Source organism: Mustelus asterias, unplaced genomic scaffold, assembly GCF_964213995.1.
Source record: "Mustelus asterias unplaced genomic scaffold, sMusAst1.hap1.1 HAP1_SCAFFOLD_1201, whole genome shotgun sequence".
Taxonomy (NCBI): Eukaryota; Metazoa; Chordata; class Chondrichthyes; order Carcharhiniformes; family Triakidae; genus Mustelus; species Mustelus asterias.
Genome location: NW_027591146.1, coordinates 1 through 13,262, shown reverse-complemented (window position 1 = coordinate 13,262; position 13,262 = coordinate 1). Strand labels below are relative to the sequence as shown.

The window sequence follows — 13,262 nt, the reverse complement described above, 5'->3', positions numbered from 1 at the left end:
ACAAAGCATACCGTTCATAGAGAAGGAAAGGAGGGAGTGCAGAATGTAGTGTTACAGTCATAGCTAGGGTGTAGAGAAAGATCAGCTTAATGCGAGGTAGGTCCATTCAAAAGTCTGACAGCAGCAGGGAAGAAGCTGTTCTTGAGTCGGTTGGTACGTGACCTCAGACTTTTGTATCTTTTTCCCAACGGAAGAAGGCGGAAGAGAGAATGTCCGGGGTGCGTGGGGTCCTTAATTATGCTGGCTGCTTTTCCCGAGGCAGCGGGAAGTGTAGACAGAGTCAATGGATGGGAGGCTGGTTTGCATGATGGATTGGGCTTCTTGCGGTCTTGGTCGGAGCAGGAGCCACACCAGGCTGTGATACATCTATGTTCATCCAGGCACTTTAGAAAGGTAAGTGGCTCTGACTGTAAGCTGCGGTTTAACTTCTGAATAGGCTAAGAGTCTGCATGTGAATCTCCCCAAGCGGAACATATACCCTCTAATGCTTTCTCTCAACATATTTGCCACAGGACAGAAATCTCAGTGATGTGCAGGGTCTAAATTACTCCCAGCACTTCCTTCATGGAAGCATTAGCCCAGTTATTTTAAGCAGCAAAGGGAAGTTTGACGGGAGTGTTTGAGTGTTGTTGCAATCATATCACTGATATTCATATTTAACCGTTGCCGTACTATTATTTGCTCCTCTGCTCAGTAATATCTTGGTGAGCAGGTTAGCGGTGGGTAAAGATTTCAGGGATGGGAAACAAAGGCGGGTGAATGGAACAGGAGTGCAGGGCTACCATCTCGGTGAATAGCAGAACAATCTTGAGGGGCTGAATGGTCCCCGTTTCCTGCATTCCTTTCTTGAACGTTGCTCCACACCACAAGAGGGAAGATTTTCTGCTTCAACACTCGCCGCGTACACGGGGTACGGGGAAACCTTCCACCATGAGCCTTCCGTGGCCTGTTCATCCACCACTAATTGCCAGCAGTGACTCTTACATCTTCGTCCTCCAGCTGCACGGTGGGCACTGTGGTTGGCACTGCTGCCTGTCAGCGCCAGGGACCTGGGTCCAATTCCAGCCTTGGGTTACTGTCTGTCTGGAGTCTGCATGTTCTCCCCGTGTCTGCATGGGTTTCCTCCCACACTCTAAATATGTGCAGGTTAGGTGGATTGGCCGTGCTAAATTGTCCCTTAGTGTCCAAAGATGTGCAGGTTAGGGGGATTGGCCATGATAAATGCACGGAGTTAGAGGGATAGGGCGGAGGGGAGGGCCTGGGTGGGATTGTGCTTTCAGAGAGTTGGTGCAGTCTTGATGGGCCGAATGGCCTCTCTCTGCACTGTAGGGATTTTATGGTCATTCTCCATGAGCCTCGCTGGTGAGGTTGGCATTTACTGCCTCACCCAAGCTGCCCTGGGTGAGGGGGTTGAAAATCAGTTAAGATAGAAGGGCTCGGGTAAGTTCTGGAATTTACAGCAGGACGGTCAGAATGAACAAGCTTTCTGAAGTAAGACTGACAAGTTTCTGTGTGTTTGTGAAGGGAGTACGAGGAGGTCTGGCACCCCCTCAAAGTGTATCTGAAATGTACCTTGGTTCGCTTGTTCAGCCAGGACTCAACGTAAGGCTTCCAGCCCAGGTCTGCATAGTCATTGTAAACCATTCCGCAGCGAGAGACGGTGGCAGGGGATGCTACTGCCAGGTTCTCCACCTCAAAGAGCAGTGAAACCTGGGGAGGAAGAACAAAACACACTGTCAGAAACTAAACCGGCTCATCGAGAATCATTCGTGGTGGGCTAGTGGGCAAAAGCATGCCCTTCCAAGGAGCTCCCAGCTCAGCCGTTCCCAGGCTGGTGCGCGCTGAAATACCTGCTCTAGCCTCCTCTGCCTGTCACACGGGCTTCAGTGGGACCTGGTTTGGACATCCCGTGCCTTATTCCACCTGGACATTGTGCATGAGCGAGCGTGGTGGAGGAACGGACATGGTGAGTTGGGCAGGGGACAGAGCTGGACTTGATCAGAGTCAGGGCCAATGCTCCCTCCACCCTCTCTAACACGGGGACAGAGCTGGACTTGATCAGAGCCGGGGCCATTGTTCCCTCCACCCTCTCTAACACGGGGACAGAGCTGGACTTGATCAGAGCCAGGGCCAATGCTCCCTCCACCCTCTCTAACACGGGGACAGAGCTGGACTTGATCAGAGTCAGGGCCAATGCTCCCTCCACCCTCTCTAACACGGGGACAGAGCTGGACTTGATCAGAGCCGGGGCCATTGTTCCCTCCACCCTCTCTAACACGGGGACAGAGCTGGACTTGATCAGAGCCAGGGCCAATGCTCCCTCCACCCTCTCTAACACGGGGACAGAGCTGGACTTGATCAGAGTCAGGGCCAATGTCCCCTTCACTCTCTCTAACACGGGGACAGAGCTGGACTTGATCAGAGTCAGGGCCAATGTCCCCTTCACTCTCTCTAACACGGGGGCAGAGTTGGACCTGATCAGAGTCAGGGCCAATGCTCCCTCCACCCTCTCTGACACGAATTGATGGATGGTGATCAGGATGAGGCTGACCTTTGCGCTCCAGAGATCCTGCTCTGCTCACTGTCAGGACATTGAGCCATCCAGAGAGCCCAGTTCCTGTTTCCTGACTTAGACTTAAGCAGCACTGGGAATCCCATCGCTGGATTTGACAGGATGGTGCTTGACATAGAAACAAGAAGCAGGAGGAGGCCATTCGGCCCTTCCAGCCTGCTCCACCATTCATTTTGATCATGGCTGATCATCGAATTCAATATCCTGATCGCCCTTCCCTCCCATATCCCTCGATCCCTTTAGCTCCCAGAGTATATCCAATTCCTTTGTGAAATCACACATTTCAAGGACTGACGCCCTGGAATAAAAACAATTGATGCAGTTTCTCAGCATCAGTGAAGAGTGAAGACAGGTTACTGAGAAAATAGGAGCAGCAGTGGGCCATTCGGCCCTTCGAGCCTGCTCTCCCATTCAATCTGATCATGGCTCACAAAAGGTTGCTGCAGAAGATTAAGGTGCACAGAGTTGGGGGTAGGGTGTTAGCGTGGATTGAGGATTGGCTATCCAACAGGAAGCAGAGAGTTGGAATAAATGGGTGCTTTTCTGGTTGGCAGTTGGTGACTAGTGGCGTGCCGCAGGGATCGGTGCTGGGGCCTCAACTGTTTACCATATACATAGACGATCTGGAGGAGGGGACCGAGTGTAGGGTAACAAAGTTTGCGGATGACACAAAGATGAGTGGGAAAGCGAATTGCGTGGAGGACGTGGAAAGTCTGCAGAGAGATTTGGATAGGCTGAGTGAGTGGGCGAGGATCTGGCAGATGGAGTATAACGTTGACAAGTGTGAGGTTATCCACTTTGGAAGGAATAATAGTAAAATGGACTCTTATTTAAATGGAGAAAAATTACAACATGCTGCTGTGCAGAGGGACCTGGGGGTCCTTGTGCATGAATCGCAAAAACTCAGTTTGCAGGTGCAGCAGGTGATCAAGAAGGCAAATGGAATGTTGGCCTTTATCGCGAAGGGGATGGAGTAGAAAAGCAGGGAGGTCTTGCTGCAACTGTACAGGGTACTGGTGAGGCCGCAGCTAGAATACTGTGTACAATTTTGGTCCCCTTATTTGCGGAAGGATATATTGGCCTTGGAGGGAGTACAGAGAAGGTTCACCAGGTTGATTCCGGAGATGAGGGGTGTGGCTTATGAGGAGAGATTGAGTAGATTGGGTCTGTACTCGTTGGAGTTTAGAAGGCTGAGGGGGGATCTTATAGAGACATATAAGATAATGAAGGGGCTGGATAGGGTAGAGGCAGAGAGATTCTTTCCACTTAGAAAGGAAACAAGAACTAGAGGGCACAGCCTCAAAATAAGGGGGAGTCAGTTTAGAACAGAGTTGAGGAGGAACTTCTTCTCTCAGAAGGTAGTGAATCTCTGGAATTCTCTGCCCATTGAAGCAGTGGAGGCTACCTCGTTAAATATGTTTAAGTCACAGGTAGATAGGTTTCTGATCAATAAGGGAATTAAGGGTTATGGGGAGCGGGCGGGTAAGTGGAACTAAACCACTATCAGATCAGCCATGATCTTATTGAATGGCGGGGCAGGCTCGAGGGGCTAGATGGCCTACTCCTGCTCCTATTTCTTATGTTCTTATGGCTGATCCTCTGTCTCAATGTCATACTCCCACTCTCTCCATACCCCCTGACACCTTTAGAGTCCAGAAATCCATCCATTTCCATCTTCAATACACTGAGTGATTTGGCCTCGCTGCCTTCTGAGGTGGAGAATTCCACGGGTTAAGCACCCTCTGAGTGAAGAGAATTCTCCTCACCTCAGTGCTATATGGTGGACCCTGAATCCTGAGACTGTGACCCCTTGTTCCAGACAATCCCCTTCCCTCCGAGCCGGAGGAAACAACATCCCGAGCTGTGCCGCATTTGCTGGGCAGATGGGAAGTGGGGAGGGAAGGGATGAAATTAAACTCTAAACCTTGGCGTTGTGTGCTGGTGTCCGGCTGCAGGATATCAGGGGCTGCCTTACCTGGTCGGGCATGGATATCCGCTCCCCGTTAATCAGCGTCAGCACCTTATTGTCATCCATGACCGAGTTCATGCTCTCAATCCAGAGTGTGTCCACAGGCCCGTCAAACAGGATCCACTTCTCATCTGGCTTCTCGTCTGCGAGTGCAGAAAAAAGACTCAAATTGGCGACTGGCGTCCCAGTGGAGGTGACCACAGATAACGAGTGTGGGGCAGATGTTAAACTCTGTGCACTGATGTGAGGGCTGAAGGAAAGGCTTCTCTCTCAGTCACAATGCCACCTCTTAGAAGGGTCAGCGCCTGTGTTAGGTCACTTGGGCTTTCATCATTAATCTGGAAATCAATTTTCTACTCAACCCTGAGCTTTCAGAGTGTGATTTTAGTACAGGTACCGTTATTGGGAAGACTCTGATAGCTTCGCAGTGACAGTCCTTATCTAGTCAGCAGGTCGTTGGGCAGCATTGTTCTGAGTGGACTGAGGTACAGGCTGTGTTTTAGTACAGTCTGTTCCTATAAAGCAGCTGCTCTTCCCCAGGATGTGATCTATAAATCAGCACATTCCACATTTCATTCGCTATAATTCCAGAGGGAAATTTCTGTAGATTGGCAGGTACTTGTAAAATGTCTTCCATCCCCTAAAGGAGCAGCACGATGACACAGTGGTTAGCACTGCTGCCCCACAGGACCAGAGATCTGTGTTTTAGATGGTCATAGAATCCCATTCGGCCCATCGAGTCTACACCGACTCCCGACAGAGTATCTTACCCAGGTCCGATCCCCGTAACCCCAAGTATTTACCCCACTAATCCCCCTAACCTGCACATCTTTGGACACTAAGGGGCAATTTAGCATGGCCAATCCACCTAACCTACACATCTTTGGACACTAAGGGGCAATTTAGCATGGCCAATCCACCTAACCTACACATTGTTGGACACTAAGGGGCAATTTAGCATGGCCAATCCACCTAACCTACACATCTGTGGAGTGTGGAAGGAAACCGGAGCACCCGGAGAAAACCCATGCAGACAAGGAGAGAACATGCAAACTCCACACAGTGACCCAAGTCTGAAATTGAACCCGGGTCCCTGGCGCTGTGAGGCAGCTGTGCTATCCACTGTGCTACCGTATTCCAGCCTCGGGTGACTGTCCGTGTGGACAGAAACTCCTCAATTCTGATTTGTTCAGTTCTGATCACATCGATCTGCTTAGAGAAGATAATTCCTGAAAGTGGCCACCGATGGGGGAATAATTGGACACGGGGAGACAGGCAAGCGGTGGGTTGAAGGTTAAACAATGCTTGTGCTGAAGGTGCAGGCAGATTCCAGGTGCTGGCTGTGTGAACGCCCTGACATTAAGCGTGGAATGTCAAATTAAACAAGATCCCGGCCTCAAGAGGTCAACATGAAAATAAATCATTTGTTGGGTGCTGCAGCCCATCCCCTTAGCCAAAGTTAAGCAAACAGATGAAGTGAGTAATTCATCCATGAACTCCTCCAGGCTTGATTTCCGTGTGAGCTGCACGGATTCCCTCACACTGTGCGGCGGGAACATGGGATGTGTCGATGCAAAATTAAAAGTAGGGAGGCAGCTGCGCCAGACAATTCCAGGATAAATAATTCACTGTGTGGGACCGCCCGACCGGTTGACTGGAAATTAAATAAATAATTCACTGTTTGTGGTTCCATAACCAACTTGAGGTTCTCGCTGCGTGATATATAAATGGTCACCTGGTCATTCAATACCGGCTTGGAAACGGGAACAAAGAACAGCACAGGAACAGGCCCTTCGGCCCACCAAGCCTGCGCCAACACATGACCGTCATTCTAAACTAAAGACCTTGTGCCTCTACGCGGTCCCTATCCCTCTATTCCCGGCCTATTGATGTATCTGTCAAAATGCTTCTTAAATGTTGCTACGGTGGATAAGGTAGTCAAGAAGGCGTATGGCAAGCTTGCCTTCGTTAGTTGGGGCATGGAGTATAAAAATTGACAAGCCATGTTGCAGAGAACTTCAGTTTGGCTATATTTTGATTTAATCTGATTTATTATTGCCACATGGGATACAGTGAGAAGTATTGTTTCTTGTGCGCTATACAGACAAAACATACCGTTCGTAGAGTACATAAGGGTGATGAAGGGAGAGGGGTGAAGAATATAGTGTTGCAGTCATAGTTAGGGTGCAGAGAAAAATCAGCTTAATGTATGGTAACATTTGGAATATTGCGTACAGTTCTGGTCGCCACACTAACAGAAGGATGTGGAGGCTTTGGAGAGAGAGCAGAAAAGGTTTACCAGGATGTTGCCTGGTTTGGAGGGCATTAGCTGTGAGGAGAGGTTGGAGAAACTTAGTTTGTTTTCACTTGAACATCGGAGGCTGAGGGGCGACTGGATAGAAGTTTACAAAATGATGAGAGGTATTGATATAATGGATATTTGGAGGCATTTTCCCAGGGCAGGAGTGTTGATTACTGGGGGATATGGGTTTAAGGTAAAAGGGGGAAAGTTTAAAGGAGATGTGAGGGGTAAATGTTTTACACAGAGGGTGGTAAGTGCCTGGGATGCGCTGCCAGAGGAGGTGGTAGAAGCAGATACATGAATATAGCTGAGGAGGACACTGGGTTGCAAGGGAGTAGAATAGACAGTATTACAGTTGATAAGGAGGATGTGCAGGATATTCTGGAGGGTCTGAAAATAGATAAATCCCCTGGTCCGGATGGGATTTATCCAAGGATTCTCTGGGAGGCAAGAGAAGTGATTGCAGAGCCTCTGGCTCTGATCTTCAGGTCGTCGTTGGCCTCTGGTATAGTACCAGAAGATTGGAGGTTAGCGAATGTTGTCCCATTGTTTAAGAAGGGGAACAGAGACTTCCCCGGGAATTATAGACCGGTGAGTCTCACTTCTGTTGTCGGCAAGATGTTGGAAAAAATTATAAGGGATAGGATTTATAGTTATTTGGAGAGTAATGAATTGATAGGTGATAGTCAGCATGGTTTTGTGGCAGGTAGGTCGTGCCTTACTAACCTTATTGAGTTTTTTGAGAAAGTGACCAAGGAGGTGGATGGGGGCAAGGCAGTGGACGTGGTATATATGGATTTTAGTAAGGCGTTTGATAAGGTTCACCATGGTAGGCTTCTGCAGAAAATGCAGATGTATGGGATTGGGGGTGATCTAGGAAATTGGATCAGGAATTGGCTAGCGGATAGGAAACAGAGGGTGGTGGTTGATAGTAAATATTCATCATGGAGTGCGGTTACAAGTGGTGTACCTCAGGGATCTGTTTTGGGGCCACTGCTGTTTGTAATATTTATTAATGATCTGGATGAGGGTATAGTTGGGTGGATTAGCAAATTTGCTGATGACACCAAAGTCGGTGGTGTGGTAGACAGTGAGGAAGGGTGTCGTAGTTTGCAGGAAGACTTAGACAGGTTGCAAAGTTGGGCCGAGAGGTGGCGGATGGAGTTTAATGCGGAGAAGTGTGAGGTAATTCACTTTGGTAGGAATAACAGATGTGTTGAGTATAGGGCTAACGGGAGGACTTTGAATAGTGTGGAGGAGCAGAGGGATCTAGGTGTATGTGTGCATAGATCCCTGAAAGTTGGGAATCAAGTAGATAAGGTTGTTAAGAAGGCATATGGTGTCTTGGCGTTTATTGGTAGGGGGATTGAATTTAGGAGTCGTAGCGTTATGTTGCAACTGTACACAACTCTGGTGCGGCCGCACTTGGAGTACTGTGTGCAGTTCTGGTCCCCACATTACAGGAAGGATGTGGAGGCTTTGGAGAGGGTGCAGAGGAGGTTTACCAGGATGTTGCCTGGTATGGAGGGGAGATCCTATGAGGAGAGGCTGAGGGATTTGGGATTGTTTTCGCTGGAAAGGCGGCGGCTAAGAGGGGATCTTATTGAAACATATAAGATGATTAGAGGTTTAGATAGGGTGGATAGTGATAGCCTTTTTCCTCTGATGGAGAAATCCAGCACGAGGGGGCATGGCTTTAAATTGAGGGGGGGTAGTTATAGAACCGATGTCAGGGGTAGGTTCTTTACCCAGAGGGTGGTGAGGGATTGGAATGCCCTGCCAGCATCAGTAGTAAATGCGCCTAGTTTGGGGGCGTTTAAGAGATCCGTAGATAGGTTCATGGACGAAAAGAAATTGGTTTAGGTTGGAGGGTCACAGTTTTTTTTTTTAACTGGTCGGTGCAACATCGTGGGCCGAAGGGCCTGTTCTGCGCTGTAATGTTCTATGTTCTATGTTCTATGATACAATAGCAACGTTTAAGAGGCACCTTGACAGATACATGAGTAGGCCGGGAACAGAGGGATAGGGACCGCGTAGAGGCAAAAGGTCTTTAGTTTAGAAACGCAGGCTTGGTGGGCCGAAGGGCCTGTTCCTGCGCTGTCCTGTGCCATGTTTGTCCTGAGGTTAACGGTAGGGATCGGCCTTGCAGGGTGTGCTTTGTGAGCTGTCTGTGAAGCTGCGGGGACATCACTTTGCCCATTTCTGAAGGGGTGCTTCTGGCAGTGTCAGCTCACTGATGCAAAGAGGGCTGCCTGCTGGCCTGGGTGATAAATAGGCAAGAGAGAGTGCTGGCAACACTCACATCGTGAGCGTGAATTAAAAATGACGGGGATACAACCTCCAGGATGTTTTTTTCGAATTAGCAGCATGCTCGGCCGACGTTTCTCTATCCATCATGGCTTCCTCTATTGTTGAGTAAAGGTCCACAGGGCAATTCAGTTCCCAGGCAATTCCTTTAATAGGCGCCTTTAATCGCATTTGTTGCTGACAAGCCCCCATTTCCATTTCTAGGCCTGAAAGCATCTCAATTTCCACCTCTGTTGTGAGGCGAATAATCTGCAGAACTTTCATTACCAGATGAGAAATGTTTGCAATTCTTTGTCAACACCACTGCAATGTACAATGGCTCGGGTTAGGTGTCCTGCTTCCAGCGATGGCCTGTGTGCAGGAACGGAGACATATGGGACCCTGCGGCAAGCAGCTGAGCGCTGACAATCACCATGAATCTCCCCGATCTACGCTTCCTGTAAATGAGATGTCGTATCCCCTCTGGGCACCCAACACTGCTTACTCACGTCTTCATTCACTTACTCCCAGCTCCACGCTCCCCGGAGCTGCTTTGATTTATCGTCCTGCTGCTAAACGCTTAAAACGCGGAATTGGACCCTGAATCGACGAGGACGGGAGCTGAGCCACTCCCGGAAAGCGGGGAGGAAAGAATCAACCGCGGGCGAGGAAGGAAAGAGCTTGCCTTTTTGCACTGGCCTTTCGCCACTGCGGTGAGAGGGTGGTTAACCAGAGCGGGTAACCAGACTGAAGAGAATCGGGAAAGGAACCGGAGGTGGGGGAAGAGGGGAGGAGAAGGGTTTTTTTTAAACGCGGCGAGTTGTTGTGATCTGGAAGGCGCTGCCTGAAAGGGCGGCGGAAGCAGATTCATCAGGAGCTTTCCGAAGGGAATTGGAGAAATTCCTGACATTAGTATATGAATTCCACGTGACCTCCTTGCAGTCTGTGCCCCGACTAATAAACCCAGGATACTGTATGCTTTATTAACTGTCCTTTCCACCTGTCCTGCCATAAGACCATAAGAAACAGGGACTGGAGGAGGCCATTCAGCCCCTCGAGCCTGCTCCGCTATTCAATAGCATCATGTCTGCTGCGACATTCCCCACGTCCACTTTCCTGCCCTTACCCCGGTAACCTTTGATTCCCTTACTGATCAAAAATCTACCTATCGCAGCCTTAAATACACACACAGCCTCTGCTCCCACCCCCCCCCCCCCCCCGCTACCTCCGCACCCCCCCCCCCCGCTACCTCCGCACCCCCCCCCCCCCCCCCCGCCCCCCACAGCTCCCTGTGCCAAGGAGTTCCAAAGACTCTCAAACCCTCTGAGAGAAGAAATTCCTCCACATCGCAGTCTTAAATTGGCCCCCCTTTATTCTGAGACCATGTCCTCTAGTCCTAGACTGTCCCATGAGGGGAAACATCCTCTCAGCATTTACCCTGTTGAGCTCCTTCAGAATCCTGTATGTTTCAATGGGATCACCTCTCAATCTTCTAAACTCCAACGAGTCCCAACCTGTTTAACCTTTCCTCATTAGACAATCCCTCCATGCCGGGATCATCCGAGTGAACCTTCTCTGCACTGCCTCCAGAGACACAATATCTATCTTTAATAAAAGGACTAAGACTGCCCACAGTGTTCCAGATGTGGCCTCACCAAGTGCTTCAGATGTGGCCTCACCAAGTGCTCCAGATGTGGCCTCACCAAGTGCTCCAGATGTGGCCTCACCAAGTGCTCCAGATGTGGCCTCACCAAGTGCTCCAGATGTGGCCTCACCAAGTGCTCCAGATGTGGTCTGCCCAGTCCCTTGTACAGTTGCAGCAAGACTTTCTGACTCTGATACTCCAACCCCTTGGAAATAAGGGCCAACGTTCCATTACCCTTCCCCGCGTCAATGTACCTGCACAGGCCGTCCTCATCAGACTGGACAGCACACCATCTGTCCATTCATTTGTTGACAGGTCGTACTCTCCGTAAAGCTCACCCAGCGACACTGCTTTCGGGTTCAGGGGATAGTCCTGCAGGCAAAGTCCCGCCATCAGAGAACAAAACAGAAAGAGCAGCAGAATAGCTCAGAACGAGAGACATTACCGCTGAGGAAATGTCAACGTTCATAAAGATAAGGAACATTTTGTGCTGAACCTTTCTCCAGATACATTTTAAAATGGTGGACGTTTGGCCCATGGATTGTGTGCTGGTGTTTCTCTCCACACTGACCGTCCACTCTCTCCACACTGACCGTCCACTCCCTCCACACTGACCGTCCACTCTCTCCACACTGACCGTCCACTCCCTCCACACTGACCGTCCACTCTCTCCACACTGACCGTCCACTCCCTCCACACTGACCGTCCACTCTCTCCACATCGACCGTCCACTCTCTCCACATCGACCGTCCACTCTCTCCACATCGACCGTCCACTCTCTCCACACTGACCGTCCACTCTCTCCACACTGACCGTCCACTCTCTCCACACTGACCGTCCACTCTCTCCACACTGACCGTCCACTCTCTCCACACTGACCGTCCACTCTCTCCACACTGACCGTCCACTCTCTCCACACTGACCGTCCACTCTCTCCACACTGACCGTCCACTCTCTCCACACTGACCGTCCACTCTCTCCACACTGACCGTCCACTCTCTCCACACTGACCGTCCACTCTCTCCACACTGACCGTCCACTCTCTCCACACTGACCGTCCACTCTCTCCACACTGACCGTCCACTCTCTCCACACTGACCGTCCACTCTCTCCACACTGACCGTCCACTCTCTCCACACTGACCGTCCACTCTCTCCACACTGACCATCCACTCTCTCCACCCTTCCACACTGACCATCCACTCCCTGCATCCTTCCACACTGACCATCCACTCTCTCCACCCTTCCACACTGACCATCCACTCTCTCCACCCTTCCACACTGACCATCCACTCTCTCCATCCTTCCACACTGACCATCCACTCTCTCCACACTGACCATCCACTCCCTCCACACTGACCATCCACTCTCTCCACACTGACCATCCACTCTCTCCACCCTTCCACACTGACCATCCACTCCCTGCATCCTTCCACACTGACCATCCACTCCCTGCATCCTTCCACACTGACCATCCACTCCCTGCATCCTTCCACACTGACCATCCACTCTCTCCACCCTTCCACACTGACCATCCACTCCCTGCATCCTTCCACACTGACCATCCACTCTCTCCACCCTTCCACACTGACCATCCACTCTCTCCACCCTTCCACACTGACCATCCACTCTCTCCATCCTTCCACACTGACCATCCACTCTCTCCACACTGACCATCCACTCCCTCCACACTGACCATCCACTCTCTCCACACTGACCATCCACTCTCTCCACCCTTCCACACTGACCATCCACTCCCTGCATCCTTCCACACTGACCGTCCACTCCCTGCATCCTTCCACACTGACCATCCACTCCCTGCATCCTTCCACACTGACCATCCACTCTCTCCAGCCTTCCACACTGACCATCCACTCCCTGCATCCTTCCACACTGACCATCCACTCTCTCCACCCTTCCACACTGACCATCCACTCCCTGCATCCTTCCACACTGACCATCCACTCTCTCCAGCCTTCCACACTGACCATCCACTCCCTGCATCCTTCCACACTGACCATCCACTCTCTCCACCCTTCCACACTGACCATCCACTCCCTGCATCCTTCCACACTGACCATCCACTCTCTGCACCCTTCCACACTGACCATCCACTCCCTGCATCCTTCCACACTGACCATCCACTCTCTGCACCCTTTCACACTGACCATCCACTCTCTGCATCCTTCCACACTGACCATCCACTCTCTCCACCCTTCCACACTGACCATCCACTCTCTCCACCCTTCCACACTGACCATCCACTCCCTGCATCCTTCCACACTGACCATCCACTCTCTCCACCCTTCCACACTGACCATCCACTCCCTGCATCCTTCCACACTGACCATCCACTCTCTCCACCCTTCCACAGTTTTCCCGAATTTTTAACCATCCACTCCCTGCATCCTTCCACACTGACCATCCACTCTCTGCACCCCGTTCAGTTTCCTGAATTTTTAACAATTCTCTCTCTTGTCACCAAGTCC

The 13,262-nt window shown here is 50.6% G+C and overlaps 1 protein-coding gene across 1 annotated transcript in view; it reads right to left on the bottom strand.

The window, feature by feature from the left end:
• Positions 1 to 12,531, bottom strand: part of LOC144488012 (dynein axonemal heavy chain 2-like) — a gene marked incomplete at both ends in the record, with an annotated part of 107,533 nt that extends 95,002 nt beyond the window's left edge. The window contains 4 exons of the mRNA XM_078206029.1: positions 1,573 to 1,710; positions 4,548 to 4,684; positions 11,029 to 11,141; positions 12,474 to 12,531. Coding sequence (XP_078062155.1) covers positions 1,573 to 1,710; positions 4,548 to 4,684; positions 11,029 to 11,141; positions 12,474 to 12,531 — 446 coding nt within the window. The remainder of the gene's footprint in view (positions 1 to 1,572; positions 1,711 to 4,547; positions 4,685 to 11,028; positions 11,142 to 12,473) is intronic.
• Positions 12,532 to 13,262: the final 731 nt, after the last annotated feature.